The sequence below is a fragment of the Pieris rapae genome, chromosome 9 (assembly GCF_905147795.1).
Source record: "Pieris rapae chromosome 9, ilPieRapa1.1, whole genome shotgun sequence".
NCBI classification, from domain to species: domain Eukaryota; kingdom Metazoa; phylum Arthropoda; class Insecta; order Lepidoptera; family Pieridae; genus Pieris; species Pieris rapae.
Genome location: NC_059517.1, coordinates 9774757 through 9797598, shown reverse-complemented (window position 1 = coordinate 9797598; position 22842 = coordinate 9774757). Strand labels below are relative to the sequence as shown.

Sequence of the window (22842 nt, the reverse complement as noted above, 5' to 3'; positions counted from 1 at the left end):
CAAAGCAAACAGTTAACAGAGTACAGACTCACACTTACGGCTTACCAGTTACCATAGACTTACTATTGTAAGTACATAATATATTATATTCCAAAGTCAAACAATATTATTATACACCTATTAAAATTTTCACATATTAATTATAGTCAAAGAACAATTTTTCAACGTTCTTCAACAACAAAACCAATGATTTTACAATTTTATTATACCGTATTTATATTTCAAAGACACCTTTCGGTTAATAGGAGACAAATTTAAAAAAAATAGTTACACGTTTTTAACTGAAACATTAAAGACAAAGTGGTTTTCTGGAAGAAATCGCTCTAAAGCGATAAGGCCGCCAGTTGCTTTTCATTAAATTATGTTTATTTTTTTTTCCTTTTATGTAATGCAACGAAGTGTTAATAAATAAATAAACAAAGATTACAGAAGCAAGAACAAAATACATTTGCTTTTCTGTTAAAAGCGCTTTTGCATTCTTTTTTACAACACAGAATTCTATGTTATAGTATCTTGAGATATGTTTTTTCATATCTCTCTATCATTCTCATTTAAATATTATTTTTTACTCCAATTTTTAAACGTATTTTTTATTTTAGAATTTTTTTTAAACATTTACACTGTTTTATTTTCAAATGGCTAAAATGTAAAAAAAGGATATACACAGATGTCCTTGTGTGCGTCATGTTGCTTTATTCCTTTTACAACAATAACATTCCGTAATTTTGTAATAACAAGCTAAAATGAATAAGAGAAGAAACACCTCATTGTTAAGTTTAGCCAAAATACGAAAACAAAGTGATGTTTTTAAAAGTGAAGATCTCTTAACTTGTTGGTGCTATTGCTATTTTACATAATAGTACCTAGCTGATAGCAAACCATTCAGTTTATCACTAATTTTATAAAACTTCAGATTGAAGGTTAATAAACGAAGCTGAAAAGGATATCTGGTAGTATTTGGAGATTACTGCAGTGTGTTTTAGTGCTAATCATAATTATATTTGTTGTTTTTATGAAATTGGTTATATGTTGTCAATAATATCTTATTAATAAAAATATCACATTATGTAAATAAAATATTTAAACAATAAATAATTATCGAGTCCCAATTAGAAAAGAACATTGATATTTGACATGACACTTGAATCAGTTTCTTTTATGCTTCGATCAGATTAGATAAAGACATCTACCATATTTTGAAATAAACCTATACAAAATGTTTAGATAATAATTAACTATTCTTAATTTGACGAAGATTTTTATGTTATTGTAGAAGCAGTTTATAACATTATTACAGTAAAAAAGCTCTCCTGAAAACTAGCGATTTTGTAGATGACTTTTATTCTTTGCTGCCGTCGATTTGTTTCGGTATCGATTCATTCAATATTGTATGTTTGATTCAGGCTCAGTGCTTATGCAAAGTATACGGGGCTATTCGCATTACTGTATGGGTGAAAGTCAAAGTTGTTTTTTAAAGAATACTATTTAGTGTCAATAATTGTCTTTGGATAAAATATTTTATATCTCAGTTTTTTCATAGAAATATAGTAAATATTGGTTGACGATAGGATAAAATAAATAAGGGTGGAAAAAATTGGAGGAGGCCTTCTCCCGCACAGGGGCCGCATCTTAGTTAAAATTGTATTCATATCTATTTTATTTTATTTATGTAAATAGGATGTGGAAGAATAAAGGCTTATTTTTATTATAGTAAATATTCATTCAATTATATTCTCCGTATTGACCAAGGTAAAATTAATAAAAATATGGTCAAAAAATTTATACATTTCCAATACTTGGAACATACAGTTTTCGTATATTCTCAACGTACCTAACTTACAAGTTTAACGCATTTGTGACGTTTAATGAAAGTAAAATGCGAGCAAAACCACTGTATACTGTTATGTCATTAATGATTATAAGCCCATGGTAATAAAGTCCGCTCATGTGTTTACATATTTAGTAGTTTTGAATTTTTATTACTTACTTATTAACCAAGAATAGTGAATAAATTTACTACACCATCCTTACACTAGGTACTAATAAGATATTGTGAAAATTAAATAGAAAGGATATACAATATTGCTTCTATACCCTCGCTCTACGAACATATATATAAATATATTGATAGTATCTTAGCTGGCAAGTTGGAGGCTGCTTCTAGACCTTGATATCGCAAACTTCGCCTTCAGACACATTTCCTAGGTACAAAAGACCGAGTTTTTGAGGCCAATTTACAGCCCCACTATCCCTGCCAGTCTGTAATAAAGAACAGATATGAATTTCTGTATGCGCTTCGCTATATAACAGTATTTAGTTTCATGCGGACCCCAAACTGACGAGTTATCAAAAATAGTCCTATCCAATGCGTTGGATAAGCTTGAGATTGTCTTAATTGTAGTTAACGTTGTTGGCTTTCGAAGCACAAACCTTTGCTTCCTTGCAAATTTCCACTATGTGATCGCGAAATATATATTATATAACAGGTGCTATATAGCAGCTGTTTATAAGGTTTAAGTAAACGTATATAGCCTTATCAAACGACTGATTTAAAATCTATTTGATTGGATTATTTCGGTCTTCACCAAATTACCTAAATACTGTAGTTAGGATTGAACTATTTGGTAAACACAGCTTATTTATAAGGATATAATATATTTTGAAAGGTTTTATACGTACTAAACTGAAGTATTTAATTGGCAATTCTTCTCTACAAGATTCATTAGATATAATTTATAGTTTTCTAGAAATTGTTGGACAAATATATATGTATTTACAAAATTCAGGACACGTGTTAAAAATCCAAAATTATAAACTCCAACAATATTTCATAGACACATGAACCCGATAAACTTCGTGGTTTACTTAAAACCAGAAATCTCTTTGCTTTATATCGCGTACTGTTCTGTATGACTGCAACCTTATATGGGCGTGTCTGATAATATGTTTCGAATTGTATACTGTCAGCCTGTTTCCGCTTGTAATTTTAATTGAACGAAGAAAGGTCAAAGATCAGCCAAACATTGCGCGGAAATAGTCTTTCATTTTGAAACGTCCGGTAAGATAGATAAAATAGATAGCTGGGCCTTGCCTACGTCTCAATCGTGGTGGGTTCTTCCCTCGCCGTATTGCGTTCATAAAAGGTTATATTGCTGCATAGCTGGCATTTGATGAAAATCAATTTTTTTTAATGAAATACGTTTATTCAGTTTAGATGCGTCTAAGCGCACGCTTATGAATGTCTAAAACGTTTACGAAATTCGCGAAAGAGCAAAACTATGACATCTGTTCGCAAAACGACCAAGAGGCCTTGTTCTGGGAAGAACGGGTAGGAAACTCAGCAAGTTTTACCCTCCCTCTACAGTAAAATTATTCAAAGGAAAATGTTATATACCATAAAGTTACATAAGTAAAAAAACCTGTTCTGTGTCGCGATGCTTATAAATAAAAAAAAAAGGTTTTTATTTATTTATATCACCACTCCTTTTTCTCGAAGGGGTAGGCAGAGGCTGATCTCCACTTGCTTGCGGTCCTGACCTCTCCAGCTTCATCCACATTCATAACTTTAACCATGCACTCGTCGATCAATAGTAGTTTTTTTGACATGACCTTCTGTGGCAGAACGTAGTAGTGGTCTGTAGTTCTTGGATTAAAAAATGGATATTATTTCCATAGTTAACAATAATAAAAGCAAATATACTAAGAAAATAGAGAAATAATATCGTCTTAGATTCACAATTTTTTCAGATTTTAAAATGTGTAATGTGTTTCCCGCGTAAATTCGAGATGACGTCATGTTATGCCACAGATAACTTTGTTTAATAGTGAAATCAAATGTAACTCGTTCTCTCATTTAATGTGCTCTATTTGCCTAAAATCAAACTTGTTTTGGAAAGCTCAAGATGCGTTTACTTTTGTTGTTCTTTGTGGTTTGGCAACATTACATTAATGTCGTCATTATTTTAAACTCAAACTCAAAATCAAACTTAAAAATATCTTTATTCATATTTAGTTATATTAAAACTGTATATGCCTATTGCATACTCTTTCGTCTATCGTAACCCGGTGGTTTCGTATTTTAAGATAAAAAATACTGACTCAGGACTGACTACCCACTCAATAGTATATGTAATAATAAAGCTGGTTTACATCCAATCTTTAGAAATGTTAAAAATATGCATTTTAAATTCGTTACGCTTTTTTATATGAAAAGGATCTTACGTAGGCCCGCGCCATGGATGTTGAGCATGACGCGGGGCCTGTGGGGTTGGATCTAAACTCTCATGACTCTGCTATTCAGAGGGGTAGCAACCCACTCAAAACATCTCAGCCCTTCACACGCCCATAAATTGGGCCCTCCGCGTTCGCCAGGCATTCTATCCAAGAAAGAAGGAATTTCGAATTATTACCCACTTGTAACTTCATGCTCATATTGCTACGTTCTAAACCTACACAGTCTCCTTTCTATAGTTCGATGCCCTCTGCATACTATAGAAATTCGACCGTGGCACCATCTAAGGTTTCAGTACTCGCCCGCACAACCCTCCCAAAGGCTGGAAAGAAATTTTTAATTAAATAAAAACTGGTCCTCGAACGGGGAATCGAACCCAGTACCTTTCACCTAGCTGCCACTTAATAAAACCACTAGACTATGAGGTCCCTTTTGTTACTGACTTATCCTAACTCCTGTCAGTTCTATTGTTCAGACACCGCGCGTACATGCATCCTCCAGTTTTTTCCAAATTTCTCGATCCATTCCTTTCATTCTCCATTTGCTTCCAGCTACTGCTTCCCTATCTTTTATCCAGCTTTTTGTAGGGCGCCCTCTTCTTCTTATTCCCCTTGATCCTGACTGGCCACTGATTTTGATGATTTTGATTTGACCTATAAAAACAAGACACAAATAAAATTAGTTGGTCAAAAATTTACAAAATTAAAATAACATTTAACAGGAATCAAAGAGAGAAAATGATCACCAAAAGATATTTCCGCGGATTACTTCGAACAATATATATATTTTAGAATATATAATATAATAATTTAACTGAGGGTTGTAATACTTATGGAAAACCTATGTGTATATATTTCAAACTCTACGAGTGTGTTTAACCACATGAAGAGATGTAGTTTCAAACACACATATTATATTACCGATATTGGTGCCAAAAGTCGGGCAAAATTCTGTATATATTACTAATCTTTTTTATCATCAAACCGTTAATACGCGAAAACTTAATCCTTGAAATCCCATCTGCTCCTCCTTTCTAGGCGAATCCTTTAAGATCTATCTCTGCAGTGACGGTAGGGAATTCTCTTAGCTCCTTCTCTATCTTTCTTTAAATCTCTTCTGTACAAACATTACAATGTTAGGGAACATTCGTACTAACTACTGACTAACGATCTTAAATTATCGTGATTCATGTGCACTTTTTATTTTTTATGTATGATGTTTCAGTTGAGTTTTGCCTTAATAACTATACGTTATATGTATTTTTGCACTTCTTGCTTACCTTATCTTTTTTTTCATAGTGGTTGACTGGAAGAGATCGCTCGCCAGTCGCCGCTACTTGCCCACTTTTTCATTTATTTATGTTCAATTTTATTTATGTTAATACAAAGTGTAAAATTTAAAACAATCCTAAAACGCTTTTTCTCTGTAGTGTAATTATATAATCACTATACATTTAGTTTTAAAATTAAATTTATTACAATAAATACACATCAACAATGTTTTAATCCTCAATTAGGAATTAGATTCATTTGATATATTGGTTGCTATTAGCATAAACTATTATGTTTCAGAAAAAAAAATTTTTCGATCTTCCCAAGCAACCGATATGAACAATCAAAGGCATGGCAATCTAAATATAGTATTAAAATAGATTATTGAAAGATAATCTCAACGTATTCATTTCGAACTCTCACTTAGCCCAGTGGAAAGGGAAGTTCTAACAACTTAATGAACTAGCAGTTGTTCACGCGCCCTAACACAGATAGCCCGCAAAAGTTGAGTGAAAAACGTGTGTAGATTTAATTTTCTTCGTAAAATTAAAGACTGTGCGTTTCGTTTTTAAATTTTGTAAGTATTTTCTTTTATAAATAATATGAAAAATAATATATCTTAGGGCTTTAGTAGGTTTATCCTCTTCTTTCATCTTTTCTCAGTATCTTCTTATTTATATTTAGTTATATAGGCATCTTCTCTAAGACTCTTCTTAATCTTTCTTTTTAATAATATTACTTAGGCCGTTATTAATGAGAAAATAGCACGCGGACCTTTGGATGTTTGTAAATTATTTATTCATTGACGCAAATATTTAAATAAAATGATATAATAATTGATATTATCTTAAAAAGAACTAAGTAAAAATACATTTAACCAATCCAGCCTTAGGAGTTCAATTACAGAGAGTTCTAGTTCTACTTAGTAGTTCTACACCTCATACGTATAAATTCGGACTCAGAATTAAGATTATCCAAAGCGATATAAATATACTTATTTACTCATTTTCACAAATTCGGACCAATTTACATTATACAATTATAAAATAATATATCTTTAAATATCTATGATAAATAAATACGACATAAAATTGTTATATTGAAAAAAAATTCATGATAAGTAGTTTCAATTAATGTTTTTTCTTTACGATAAATGTTGGTTAATTTACGGTATATGAATGTATACAAAATAATTAAATGTTTTATATGTTTATTATTTAAAACTGAAATATAATGTTAAATGTAATTTCTTGGTATCGTATTGAAAGTGCATTCCGTCTTATGAAGCAACAATGAAATATGATAATATAGAACTGATGACAGATTACATAATACATTCACAGCTCTAAGACCAATTTACTTATATGGTGTTATAAATATAGTTTTAGCCACGCTTAGTGATATATCTACATTTAGAGTTAATATTATTTTAAAATCCTCGGTAATTCATTTTAATGTATTAATGTGTTATTAATAGTAATGATTATGTATTATATATCTTTTATCTGCCTTTGAAACTTAACTAACTTTTTACATGCATTACCTAGTAATTGACCATGACATACATAAAATAATACGTTGTAGTGGCTCTGATATATTTTATTAAAAATGAGATTTCGAGACACCCTGTACAAATCCGGAAGCAATCTACGATAGATTGCTTCCGGATTTGTTCGCAACATTAAACACGTCTCTTCCGAGGTTTGCGTGCGTATAATTGTCTTTTTTCGGCTCCATATTGTGTCGTATTTTGTTATTACTAATTGCGTCGATACTTTGACATAGTTCTTGATTTATTAATAGCATCAATACTACATTTTGAAATCATAACCCGCACTTAATTCATAATCTAACGGCTATGTCACATGATCATGAAACAGATACAGAAATCTGAGGCCCAAACCTAAAAAGGTTGCAGCGCTACTGGTGTTTTATATAGAACCTTCGTTAAAAACTATTACCGTTCACTTAAATTACCCACAAGTCATAATTGTAAATTGCATAGGTGTGTAATAAGAAATGTCATTAGTTGCGTACCTTTTAAATATTACCTGCATTTACGCGTGAAGGGTCTATATTTATGTCTAATTATACAAAAAAATCATGGAATAGTTGAAAAGATTATGAGATAAATGACAAGTGTGTATAATAGTGTTTAAGTGTGTGTGTAAAACACGTTCACAATTTTGAATCGGTATATGTTATTTCCATTTCTAAACATCTGAAATATGAAATCAAATTGACTATGAAATCAAATTCAAAATCATTTATTGATTTAGGTAACATAATGTTCACTTATGAACGTTACTGCCAGTTCTCAAATCAAGCGCGTAGAACGGACGAGAAGAACTGGCAATAAACTCTTTATACCGGCCAAATTCTTTGTTTTACAAGCTGCTTGTAAGGAATGCAACCATTACACCATGTTCCACATAATATCTTTAAAATTAACTATTGCTATAAAATATATAATAATATCATATCATATTCGAGTACCTACCATGGTATGGTTTACAGGTTTAATAGTATTTAATATTCAACCTCCGATGGCATGAAAGCCTCCTCCATATCTTTGAATCGTATCTCCATATTATCATTCTTAAATCGCTATCTCTTATTAGATCTTCCCAGATTTCTGATGGGCGTCCTCTCTTTTTGTTCAACTGGGCCATTCCAAGTTTTAACTCATTTGTCATCACTTTTATCTACAAACACACTATTCCTATACAAATCAATATTAGAAAAATATTACTTAACGGTTTTAAACTGATGTGACTTTGAACTTGTTATTTTAATTTGTGTTTCAATATAATTTATGGGCGGTTCTCCTTTATATACTAGAGGATATTAGTTTCAATCTATATTTATCTCTGATATAATTAAAAATTAAATATTAAAGTTAGGTAATCGCTGAATCTAATAATGCAATATTTATTTAAAACATACAAATATACAGTATGTACAATATTCTTCAACTATATAGTAATAATAATAATTAAAAATGAACCTAAAAAAATTAAATGTATACATTTACTTAAATGCACCATCTCTCCGGTCACTGGTAGCACCACTTTGCACTTAAACCCCATGGCCCAAGAGTATCTAGTCCAAAAAGAAAGAAAGAAAGAACTTCATTAGACACAAAAGGAACAAAACAATGTTGGAGGAAAGACTCGTATATTTGAGCCGTTTATTATTACTGAATTTGATGTTTTTTATTATCACTGAATTTGATTTTATAGTTACAATCTATGTATTAATTACGTTAACATTTTATTGAGTGCATTGTACGTTTATGTATATATTACATCACGAGAGCGAATAATTTAATTGATTTCTCTAATACCTTTTACGATCAACTCTTGCGCATTACATTATGGATTACGAAGACGTTAAGCGTATGACATAAGACACTTGTTCCTAGTATGCAATCATTTTGCATTACTCTTCGCATTGATGGCAGTTTTGTGGGCAGTCTCTGAACTCTAGTTCCCCATTATTAACGCTACAACGGGTATTTGTCCTCCTTCTCCCTCTTCTCTCTCTCACTGTCAACATAGTTATGAAAATAACTATTATTTTTATTTTATTTTTACCAAAAAAATTGGCAAAACCCCGACCGTTCTTTACACCGGAACAGATCCTCAATCTTTCTTTATTTTCGCTTGAGTTGCACCCCTTCATTGTTGACATCCCCAAGTGTTGTTTAGTTCTGAAAATTCCCAAAACTTGGAACTTCTTGCTCCCATTATTATTTCCCAAGGACTATAACGATGGTTCATTCAAACGGCTACATAGGCCAGGGTGCCCTCCAATAGGCCACATCATCACATCAGATAGGATTGTGGTCAAACATTTGTTCTTTATATAAAAATCTTATGAAAAGGCAACGGAGATCGGAAGGATATTCATAACAAAAATTTGTTGTCTCTTATTATAAAAGCCTACATTATTATAGATGACGAATTTGATTAAAAGAATTAAACCAGTAAAACTGGTGAAACGCCCGTTAATCAACATAATTATAGAAAAGCGGAGCCAATTCACCGAAAATTGTAGTTAATTTAGATTTTCATGGCTTATACTAAATAGGCCTAGTAGGTAATAAACATATTTCGCTTTCCGACAAACCGAATTTGATTTTGATTTTGCTTGGATAAAAACTAAGTCCATTTATATAAAAAAGTATCCTGCGGCAGTTACTATTGATATTTCACTGCATTCATCGATCGAAGAATGCTTGTGTAGTAATAATAGCCTTTTATTTTAAACATTTTCTTTTTAGATATCTGTGTCCCTTTTTGACACCACTGTGCCACTCTCTGGGGTCACCTACTGTTTCCATTATCTGGTCTATCTATCTATCTAAACTCCTTCGTTTAATGTACCTTGGGCAATAGTTTAGTAATTTATCACTTAACATCAGGTGAGCCTCCTGCCCGCTCGCCCGTTCTATAAAAAAAAAATTATTGCTTCATTTTTCTGTTCTTCTTGTGTGCCCCGCCTATTTTCACTTGTTTTTTTTATTTTTATTGTAAAATGTAGCTTAGTTTTTCTTTTTAGAAATAAAAAACTCTGCACTCCAACCGCGAATCGAATCAACCAAGCCTGCTTAGCAAAGCAACCTAGAGATCTTCCTAAAATTAGCTTTTCTTAATTTTAAACTTAATAAAATAATTGTTAATAGAGCAAAACCGATATCATATCACTTCATGTGGTAAAATTTAGCTTTATTTTCATATAAAATAGAAGAGAAATTTAACATTCTAGATAAACAGACTACAACACAACTTTCTAGTCTAGATATTTAATATTTAGTTAATCAACCGTAACTTAGGTCTAGGTTATCTTACAAGAAATGGAGAAATGTAAATAAGCCTTCATAGTAAAGCGTGTACAAAAAGATCTTCGAACGTTAATACAATTTCAGGATTTTGTTTTATGTATCAAGTAACTGTTTTTACCTCGAAATTAATTGGAACTATATCAAATCTACATATGATATCTATTTACAAAAATTTAATTAATAAAATTCACATTTTGTTTCCTTTGGGCCTTGGGTTCAAGTGCACATGCGATAATTAATGCTTTAAGTTGGCGTCTGTAGATAGTACTATTACAGACTATTTATATTATTGTCTGTAATAGTAACTACTACTACTATTGCTACTATTGCTTTCCTTGCATCCAATAAGTATCGCCATACAGCGAACAAATGCTGCCAGCATTAAGGTACACCACCATAGAGATCAAACTTTTTTAATTTGGTAGAAATTTATTTCTATTATTGCACTGTAGTGTTTGTAATAATTGTAAATACTGTATTGATTGTTATGTTTTTATTTTAGACTCAAAAGTAATTAAAGTAATTATTATTTTTGTTTTCTTTCAGGTATTTTGTAACGCTACCATATGAGACATTCTCGGTAGTGAAAAACATGGTAAGTCAAAATATATCAATATATTTGCGGCGCCGACCATGTTTTAATATACTTAGGAGGACCCTGGACACAATACAATATATTAGATAACATAATTTCAGATTATTCCAAAGTTGTGGTTAATTATCTAATTCTATGATATACGGTTCGGATAGAAAAGCCGTAAATATCTTCATAAGTTTATTTAAAGCAGTTTTTTTAATAGAACAGGGGGCAAACGGGCAGGAGGCTCACTTGATGTTAAGTGATACCGCCGCCCATGGACACTCAATGCCAGAGGGTGTGACCTCGCGAGTGCGTTGCCGGTATTATAATCAATATAATACACAAATGGGTCCGTTCAAATATACATAAGCACTATTGATGGGATGTAGATCTTTGATTTTCTTATTTGGTATCGCGTAATCGTAAATATTAACTTTTTTAAACATATTACCCGCATATTGTCTATTCTTTAAAACGAAATCCATTTTCGAGGATTCCAACAAAAAATTAATACGTTTCTGTACTAAGTATTATTTTGAGAGCTTTGTTTACTTCTGAAGAGGAGGGGAAGGAATTGCAGTAAATATTTTTACGTAATACTTGAATGGCTCCAAAAACGCGGGAAAGTACACACACAAACCCTAAAAAAATAAATCCCAAGTCAAAAAGTCAGTTTTTTTGGGAGCCCATAACTACCCATAGCCCATAGCTCTTCCCAAATTTATGTGCTTAGAATCTCATAACTCTTTCATTCTTGGCGAATAATTTAAGATCTCTACAGTGAGGCTAGTGAATTCACTCAGCTCCTTCTCTATCTTTCTTTAAATCACTTCTGTACAAACACTACCAGTCCACATCTATAGCAAACTATCAATTATGCCTATCTTTTGTGATCTAAAGTTGATTTAAAAGTATCGTTATTCATGTGCACTTTTTCTCTTGTCCTTTACTGAATATTGAATATTATATGACCTAAATAAAATATAAATAATATTATATAACCTTTTTTGAATATTCTAATTTAATTCACTTCAAATCAGCGAAATGCTCCATAACTATTTGTACCAATCCTAAAATATTGATTATAAAGTGTTTTATTTTAATGATGAAATTAATTATTTTCTAACATTTTCAGTGGCTCGGTGTGGTAACAACTCTGGCACTACTGACTCTAGCGCATGCGAATAATCAAAAGGTAATCTATTTCATACTTATTAAGATTTTTATATATGATTTCTACTAAAGTCAAATCATTAATTCCAATGAGGCCTACTTAAAAATCACATCTGAAAGTCAAAATTCCAAGTTATATTAAAAATAAATGAGTCTAGACAAGCCTTCCAAAAGATCGTTTCATATGAAGAAGAATGGGCAAGAATCTGTACTCTTAAAATAATTTTTACATTATTTTGTAAACATTAATTAGATAATTAAATGTATAGACCATGTCCCTTAACAAAAAAAAATACTACTCAAAAATGAAATAGGCATGGTGTTATAAAAAGAAGACGAAGCTACTTACTACGGCGTAACAAGGTAAAAATCTTTTTAAAAATGTTGACTCTAGATTACTTCACGTTGTCGGTTTTTTTGTGACGGCGCATCGTAAAAATTTACTCTCATCATATGCCCCTAACAACCTGCCCCTTTTGCCCGGCAAAAGAAGTATAACTTTAAAAACGATGCAGCAGATAACTATTATGCAGATATACAATATTTGCTGGTACTGACATATTAACAAATTGCAACTATAGGTTTAACATAATTCTTTATAAAAAAAAAATTACTCTGACAGTGTGTGAGCTATGACAACGTTGATTGAATAAAAAAATTAAGAAAACAAATAAATTCACAAAAAGAGTGGACTTATATGATTTACTTGGCTTTACAATAATTATGACTGAAAAGTAATTTTATGTTAATGTCGCAGCCATCTATTAATCTTAATTAGCCGTACAACTAACAGACTAGCGACCTGAAAGATAATCAGCCGTATCGTTTGTAACAACAATTAATAAATTGGCTGGCTAATGCTTGGGCCATTCGTACAATATTGTTTTATTTGGCAGAAATAAAAAAGATGGAACATAAACACACATAAAATTAAATTGCTTGAGTTACTACACTCTTCCATTGTACTTGTTGATTTTTATGAAACTTTGGAAAACACCATCAAAGTTGTGGTTTTAGGACGCCACATTGATAGTTTGAAGAGTTTGGTTTCGAGTTTGAGACTGGCAGAAAGTAGAAGTAAATTTAAATGAACAGTCAACAGGCTAGGGAACTAATGAAACGACATCGATCCAAGTCTATTACCTAGCTATTTCATCAACTGTCTGAACATCTTTCAGGCCACTAGTTAAACGGTTAGGCTGTAAATTGGCTAATTATGCTAGTTGGCTGTGACATTCACATAATTTTCTTTATACTTTCATTTTTAATCTGCTGTGATCAAAAATGTCCCGAAACACTTTGAAATCATTGTATTTTTCTTAAATACAGATGCTACAATGATGCAACATACCTATTATCTAAACAACGCAAAGAAATTAATTGTTCAACAAATTAATGACACGGTTTCTAAATGAAATATTAAATGAACACCATTCTTTTGATGATTGATGTAAGCTATTGTTTAAGAGGCAGGAAATGTAACACGTACGGATTGTGTATAGAATAAGCTATAATATTTGAAGATATATATGTAAATTAGCGATATATATGAAGATTATCTAATAATGTAAATCATTCTCGACTCCAATTGAACATACACAAAAAAATTATCAAAATCTGTCCAGCCGTTTAGGAGTTTAATCACGAACACACGCACAGAAGATTTATTTATTTTGTTTATTGACTGTATTGTAAAATAACTTCGATAACAGCGCCATCTGCAGGCCTAATTTGATAATCTACATCATCCAGGGCGCCACCCAAACGCATACAAAAATCATTCAAATTGGTCCAGCCAGCACACAGTAGGATTATATGTATAAAGATACGAGTAAATAGCATATATTTGTAAGTGACCAAAAGCTCTATGTCCCAAGCAATTCATCAGAAGGCTTCTTTTTATGAATTTTTCAGCAGCTTTTATGATCAACAGCGTTCATAGCATAGCTTAGCTATCATCGAACATATTCCTATATCGGATATAAATCAACTATTGTCATTGTATAATCCCTTCCGAATTATGTAACTTGAAAATTATGTAAGATAATCTTTGTTTTTTATTCATATCTAGTGTATTACTTTTCTTTACGCCCATGTGCCTGACACACGTCGTCTATTTGTTTTTTTTCTATAGGGATAAAATGAATTGTAACATGATGGAAGTCACAAATCTAAATCTTACCCTAAAACATATGTTTGTTAGCTATCATTTATTTACTTATATATAAATAAATTTTGTAATACACCATTACAATATACGTGAAAAAAATGTTAAAAAAATTCAAGTGTACGTTACAATACTTAACTGTTAGAAGCTTACTTTAGCGAAATGAATATAATTAAAAATACATTTCGTAAAATCCATAGAATTATTTTAAAAACTGTGAGGGTTTTTGTTTAATACTTAATAAATTGATTAAACATATAGAATTGAAAACATTGTGTATTTATAATTTTAATTAATCGTAAATAAATACAAAATATACAAAAATATATATCTATATTCCAGATTTATTTACAATCTACATGTCTCTCTCTTCAGTCGGTAGCTCATGTCAAAACATCATCGTCAGCGCGGAAACTGGAGCGGACTATCTGTTACCACCTCTCTTCTTTCTTCTCGGTTTTCTTCTCGGTTTCTGTCCAGCGCCTCTCTTATTACAGTGTACAATTTTGAGGACATGTGATCAGTCCTTCTGGTTGATAAATGGCCGCGTCATCTCTTTGGGAATGAAGTCTCTGTATAGTTTTATATTCCATAAAACTAGAGATCGCTTGTAAGCGACATTACGGTACTGAAGTATTTCCCAACCAATTCAACATAGGGTCAAGAAAAGAGCGTACCAATTCTTAAAAGGCCGGCAACGCACTCGCGAGCCCTCTAGCATTGAGTGTGTCCATGGGCGGTGGTATCACTTAACATCAGGTGAGCCTCCTGCCCGTTTGCCACCTGCAACTGCAACTACTGCTGTTCTATAAAAAAAAAACATTTTTGATATATTATCTGCCTTTTAAATTGTTTTCTGTCTTATGGAGTGTAATTAAATACGTTAGTATGAGGAATTCTATTTGTATTGGCATTTTAAACTATTTAAAAAATATACTATGACGCACTAACATCTATAGAATCTGTAGTATAAAAACATATAAGTAGTAATAAGAATTGAATTACAGGAAGTTTAATAACTCAGCTTATATAAAGCTCGGTAAAGCTCAAGTGAAAGTTTCGACGTTTTATGAGCTGGTACACTTAAATAATAAAGGGCATTTATTTGATTAGATTGTATCTTAAAACAACATCGTTCTTTAAGATTAATCAATATAATTTAGATAGTCAGGCAACATTTGTTCATTAAAAATCTTTTACTTCGCGGGAAAAAACTTGATTTTATTGAAGTACCATAACAGAAACTACCTTTATTCTTACATTTCAGTATTATTGTTCGTATTTAACTTTGGAATCTTTTTAACTTAAAAGTAAGCGCTCGCTACATAGAAAATCCAAATTTTAATAGACCACTCTTTAAACTAGTTTATTAAATTTCGTTTGTCAGATTTCATTAATAAATGAAATGTGACATACAATACATATGCATTATATTTAAAGACTATGCCTTTTAGCGGGATATCGCGTACTTAGGGATATATTAATTTCAAGTCTTTATTGCTTGTAATATCTATATATTATACACCATTATATAACCTAATTTAATCAATAAGATGTATTGGTTTTGGTGATCAGTATATACTGCAACAGATAGGCCTCTTCCAGCTGCTTCCATTCTTCTCTTATGTCAGCTCTCCTTGTTTAGTTCTGTCTTCTATTCTCTTTATATCGTCTGTCCATCTCTTGCTCTAGGAACATAGAGTTATATCTTAATAATGATTCAGTAGCAACAAATATTGCAGGAAGTTAGCCCTTATACGAATGGAGTCAGTAAAAGTGGTTTAACATTACGAAAGTTACATTCCGCAACTTGTTATTACGTGATTTACTTTTCTTATTCTTAAAAATTATTTTATTTAGAAGTAAGTTGATATATATTGAACCTGACTTAAGCCGTAACTGACAAGGCGTGAAGTAAAGCTTTGAAAGATGAAGGTGCAAATTATTAGTCACCGTTGATTTTACAACGCTTTTTTTTCCTTCCTTCCTTTTAACAACTTTCTTAATAACAAAATTATCACATTTCAAAATTCATATTACAAACATTAAATTAAATAGTCTGATTAATATCTACCCATTCACCGTCTACGATCTAAAAATACGACAAAAGGACTGGCTTATGAAGTCGCCCTATGCAGTGTTAGAGGTGCTTCTGAGACTTAGTACATATATAGTTACATTCTTTATTCCTGGTATTGTGTATTATGAAAATTTCCGCTTCTTTCTTTAAAACTAAAATACTATGCGTATGTTATCAATTGAATGGCTCTTTTGTGACGGACCTACTTAGCTATTACGTTTCGTTTTAAAAAATATCCAAATTAAAAAAAAAGTTAAATCTCTATCTATCCTATGCTCATATTTATAGCAGAAACTGGATACAAACGCATAAAGTCAGGGCCAATAACCGAGGTTCGAGGCTGTCTGGATTTTGCATAAGATAGAAATGAACTTCTAAAGAATGTAGTCCTTGACTTGAATCTGGCAACAATTTATTATAATCGTTTCAAGAGATGAATCAATTTCCATACATATTTCTGCTTTAAGTAAAATCTGCTATCTATGTAATCATTACCATACATAATACTCGCGATTGAATATATTCCACTTGAAATGAAAGGCGTGGCACAAATTGATAAAATAAAAACATAATTACGGAATGTATCACATGTAACAATTTCGTTGAAGATTAATTGACGTGCTTTCGATGTTGCGTCATATTAAATGAACTAGATAAAGCTTATATAATGTAGCTATCGAATTGTCTAGCCCACTTATTTATTTACGAGATGTTTTGAGTTACGATGTAAAGTTTTATTGAGGCGATTCTCGCAACGATAAAGCTTACGTTTACGCGATATTTAGATTGATGTCCTGTCATTATTATTTAGGACCTGATGAGCTTAGCTCGGTATTTGTTTTTTATAAATCTTGTTTTTTAGAAATTTGATTTAAGTACAAATTGCATACTAATAAAATTATGAAATATGAATATAATTATCGAATAAAGATAATTATATTCATATTTAAGTTTTTATTTGACTGACATCTTTAAACGAGCAATTCTATGTTAAAGTTGATAAAACAGAAATAAAATGACATTTTCTAGAAATGATTCCTAGCTAAATCGATTTATCGCCCCCGAAACCCTCTGATCTTCAATTGTCAATATATCTTATGATGATGTCATAAGATATATTGACGATTGAAGGGACAATGAGAGAGAGAGAGAGAGAGAGAGAGAATGAGTTACCAGCCTTTTAAGAATTGGTGACGCCAAGTGATGAAGCCGTTCCGAAATGGATTTGTTGTCGACGATTGGAATAGCTCTTCATTGAATAACAGTAGTTGTGTTGTGTTAAAAACAACAAACAATTTTTAAACGGCCGGTAACCCACTCGCAAGTCCCCTAACATTGTAAGAGATCGCATTATTCTAATCACAATGCTGTTCGTTCTAGAAATTCTACTTAGTAAATTATAACCAAGTCTAGAGACTGTCGACTAAATAAATTTATTTTTGTAGACTTCAGGCGGCAATGGATTCGCAGAATGGGGCTGGCAAATGCGAGAACAAGGCCCGGGTACTGTTGGACATTACTTTGTCAGACTTCCTCAGGTCAGTTAAACCCTTAACTAGAATAATATCTTACGAACATTATTCATGACCACGGAATTTTAACTTAGAACAAAACCTGACAATCAGTTATTATATTTGTTTTCTTTCTAATTTAATTAATAGTATTTAAATTTAAACGGCTTCAAACATTGTTATACATTTATTTTAAATCATTAATTAATACATAATATCGACTAATAAAGGGTTTGAATAAAAAAAACTGTCAATGTTCTTTATTTGTGATTATTAAGTTTATCTTTATGCTATTTACAAATATTGTAGTAACAATGTTGTATCAGTCTTGCCTTTGTAGCGTGTATTAGAACAGCCATGTTGGCCTAGTGACGTCAACGTGCGACTCTTATCCCTGAAGTTGTGGGTTCGATCCTCGACTGTGCAACAATGGACTTGCTAGCTATGTGTATTTAAAATTCACTTGAAGGAGAGAAAACCAAATTCGCTTACAGTAACAGTTAGATTTTAACACTTTCGAAATTATCCTTCCGGGAATGAAACTTTCAATCACGGAAAATTCATTAAAATTTATATACGCATCGTAACGGATCATTTACCTGAATATATACAATTAATACATACCGCACTGTCTACAATATTTACGACATTGGCGATAATTCAAGAACGGAGACATGGAACAATCCTTTTAATAGGATTAAAATGGTAATTTGGATTAATTAATCGACATTCTCCTTTAATTTATTATAAAGTTTTAATAGCTATTAATTAGTGTAAGGTTCACTAATTTATTTTTAAATTGGACAATTTTTGTTCATAAAGTTTATCATAGAAACATACATAGAAACATTCCGACCTAATGAGGTGATCTCAAATAATATTAGAACTAGATTGTAATAAAGATTCCTATTTCAGTCCGAACAACAAGTCCGCTATATAGCAGACGGTAGTGGCTACCATGGTGCGCTGGCGTTTAGCACTAAAGGCCCACAGCATAGCACTACATCAAACTTCGCCCTAGGACGTCGAGCATTGGAGCTAGATTCCCAGGTTAGTATATAAACTTGATAGTGGACGACCGAGTTCTCGCATACATGCCTGTATAATATAATTGTTATATTTATTTAAACTTTCAGATATCTTCTCAAGTGAGTCCCGGAATTCCAAATGAAATTCAAGAAGCAAGTGCCACGTCCGATTTGCGTGCGGTACAAAATCCTCTTGAGTTTTTCCTTCTGCAAACTCATTACACGACGCCTCCCAACCAACCGCCACTATATCAAATAATTCCAGATCAAAATCTTGTTCAATATAATCCAATACCTAATATTTACTTCAACGATTTACCCAAAGCTGAATATTACAACTATGTTCAACATAAAAACGGTGTTATGCCAGACCAGAACAACTTGATATTACTGAATAACAATCAAAATGAAGGAACACTTCAATCTTATAGTGAAAATGTTAACAAGCCAAACGGTCAGATAGAAGTAGTACAAGTATTTAAGGATTCTAACTGTTCAAACAATGATGTGAAACAGAAAACTCATAATGATAAAGAATCCGCTAGATTAGAACTTTCAAATAGTTTAACTACAGTAGACGGAAACTTCGGTGAAAAAGAAATAAAACCTTTATATCGAGGTACAGTTAACTTTAAAGTTGAATCACCACGAAGTAATGCTAGAAATGAAAAAATTTATTATTCAAGTTTATCCGGATCCACTACTCCTAATTCCGTGACATTTACTGAAGAAGAAGGTATATCACGGCTTGTTGCTTCTACGCAGGACTTAATATCAAATGACGACTTGTTAAAAATTAATCACGCCGAAGAATCGTCAGCCATCTATCCTCAAAACGATGATCTGATTAAAGCAAAACCAAGATTCAGCGTTAGATCTCATGGTACCTTCGATTCACAGCGAACTGTTCCCCAAAGTCATGTCTCAGTTTCCACTAAGTATGGAAATATTGTAAATACTAAAACACAACATATAAAGAATGAAAAAAATAATAAAAACATAGATGAACATACATTTAAATCACCAATCATTGTCTCAGATGAAAATGGAAACAGCTATAAACAAAAGGTTGTCAACAATTTTATATCTTCTATGGTTCCATACTTGGAAGACGGTTATGAACTAGTAGGAGTAAGAAACAGCTTAGACGAACACGCTGAAAATTCTGACGAAGATTTGGTTAACATAACTCCACGGCCCATCAGCCAGAACTATTTGACACCAATCACGGTTGCTTTGAGGCTTTTGGAATCAAATAATACCGATTATCAAGACCATGACATATCTGAAAGTGAAAATATCCCAGATACAGCCATGCCTGAAAAGGAAAGAACAATAATAGAAATCCAACATTCAATACCTATTGAAATAACTCATATAAACGATGTTGAATATCATCGCGAGTACATGGATGAGGGTAGAAATTTTAATTATGGTAATGTCTTGCATAATCAATATGGATCCTCTGAAAAAAATAATGCCCATCCTAATCAAAATACAAACTATAACGATAGACAAAAGAAGAATTCTAATGATAATGAACAATCAGGCAATGCTTACAGTGAAGTTCAGGTAAATCCAAACCAACAACAAGGTAATCGAAATTATCATCATGAAATAGTTCAGCCAATTATAATTGAAAAAGAAGTTCCTGTTACCAAATTCGTCGACAGATATATTGAAAAGCAAGTGCCATACCCAGAACGAGTAGAAGTTGTTAAAGAGGTACCAGTAGATAGGCCTGTTCCTGTGAGATATGATAGAATAGTGGAAAAACCTGTAGAGGTTACTCGATTCGTTGATAAACCTTACCCTGTTGAGGTATTGAAGCCATACCCGGTTGAAGTGAGAGTTCCATATCCCGTGGAGCATAAAGTATACGTTGATAGGCCAGTTCACGTACCATATGCCGTTGAGAAAGTCGTTGAAAAGAATGTAATACATCCTGTAGCTATACCAACTCCTGTAGCGGTACCTTTTCCGGTAGAGCAAAAGGTGCTCTACCCAGTACCTGTTGAAAAACCTGTAGAAAGAGTAGTTCATAAAGAGGTTCCGGTACCTTATCCAGTGGAAAAGAGAGTACCGTATCCAGTCCACCACGAAGTCAAAGTACCTGTGCCTTACCCAGTAGAGAGACGGATACCAGTGACAGTTGAAAAACCAGTAACAAAGATTGTCGAAAAGCACATTAAAGTACCTGTACCACATCCGGTCCCTTATGAAGTACACGTGCCAAAACCGTATCCAGTTGACAGGATCGTTGAGAAAAAAGTGCCTTATCCAGTTCACATTGACAGAATAGTCGAGAAAAAGGTTCCAGTACAAGTACCATACCCAGTAAATACTGTCGTTGAGAAAATAGTTGAAAAACCTGTCATAGTTACGAAATATATTGATAAACCTTATCCTGTGGAAAAGAGGGTACCGTATCCGGTGGACAGAATTGTTGAAAGAAGAGTACCATACCCGGTTGAAGTTAAGGTACCATACCAGCAAAAGCCAGACACGCCGTACCAATTTGAACAGATCGATCCAATTTACTATGGATATGGGAAGGGATACCAAAATCCAGTACAGTATATTCCAAAAGTTTCCACTCTTCAGCAAAACCAACAGCTTCAAAATTATATGCAGACCCAAGCTGAGTCCCAACATAATTATCAAGTTCAAAAAGCTAGCGATGAGTATTTGAAAAGCTTATACAAACAAAATATCCCCATTCATTCGACGCTGTGGGGAAACCAGTACGCTTCTACGTACTCTTATTTAAATACCACAGATAAAAACTATTTCCCTACAAACTATATTGAAAGTGAACAGAAATATTACGGTCCACCGCCTACCAAAGCATATAATTTTACTTGGGAGAAAAACCAGGACTATGATAAACGAAGAACAGATAGAGTCCCTAAAAATTTACGAATAGAATATGGCGGATTTAAACCACCCTTAATACCGAGTACAGAAGTCGATTTGGATGGAAATCCAATAAAGAAACAGACTTAAGTACGTAGCCCTGAGTTTATAATTACCACCAATTGTACAAAATATTACTTATGAACTGATTGTATGTTCAGACTTGAAGCTTCGTAATCATTGTTGAACTTTTTCTGTTAATATTTTTAGAGCTTTAATCCTTTAGTAATAATAGTTTTAAGTCTTTAGTAATTTATATATAGGACATATTTGTATTGCTTTTTGCTTTACGCCGTAAATATCTTGCAATTAAAAGTTCAAGTCATATTCCATATTTTACAAATGTTTATTTTTATTCTTCTTATTAATTTATTGTTTCTTTACGAAAACAAATTAGCCGTTAGTGTAAAAGTATTACGTTATAGACTGTATTGCTCAATTATTATAATTGTTGAAAATAAATTGTTACAATATTTAAGTGTATTTTATTTGTTTATGTGCACCAAAACATTTATTTGTCTTTGACATTAATACTTGCTCTTGAGTGAATAATAAGACCAAAAAGCAATCTGACGCTAATCCCGTATCTTATTGATGGCTGACGATACACGCGTCAGACGCTTCTAGTCTAATATTACTTATAACACATAGAAAATCACGTCGTGATTCAGGGATACGTAAAACTATTTTTGGAAAACTCAAGAAACTTTTATAATACATGAAAGGAAAAATCATTTAAATAATAACGGACAGGGTTAACAAAAACAATATTATGGAATTAAAAATAAAATTTATTTCCAGTTGAACTTTTCACAAACGCCACAGTCGACTGAGGCGCGGCCGACTCTACACTAAACAATATATAAACCAAAGCTATATAAATATACTACAGTATGTAATCATTATTATATTGTGGATCCGATTCGTATATCGCCACCACATTTCAACTCTGAGCGAAATCAATAAAAAAAAGTATTAACAATTTTTAAAACTAAAAAAGTTTACCCTGTATTTTAAACATGTTTCAGCAATGGCACTA

General features: G+C 32.1%; 1 protein-coding gene across 1 annotated transcript; it reads left to right on the top strand.

The window, feature by feature from the left end:
* Window positions 1-5977: 5977 nt before the first annotated feature.
* LOC111002932 lies at window positions 5978-22232 on the top strand. The gene is made up of 6 exons (XM_022273222.2): window positions 5978-6079; window positions 10895-10943; window positions 12064-12123; window positions 17794-17886; window positions 18775-18909; window positions 18996-22232. The coding sequence occupies exons 2-6, from the start codon at window positions 10941-10943 to the stop codon at window positions 21891-21893; spliced, it is 3189 nt and encodes a 1062-aa protein (XP_022128914.2). The 5' UTR covers window positions 5978-6079; window positions 10895-10940; the 3' UTR covers window positions 21894-22232.
* The last annotated feature ends 610 nt before the right edge of the window (window positions 22233-22842 follow it).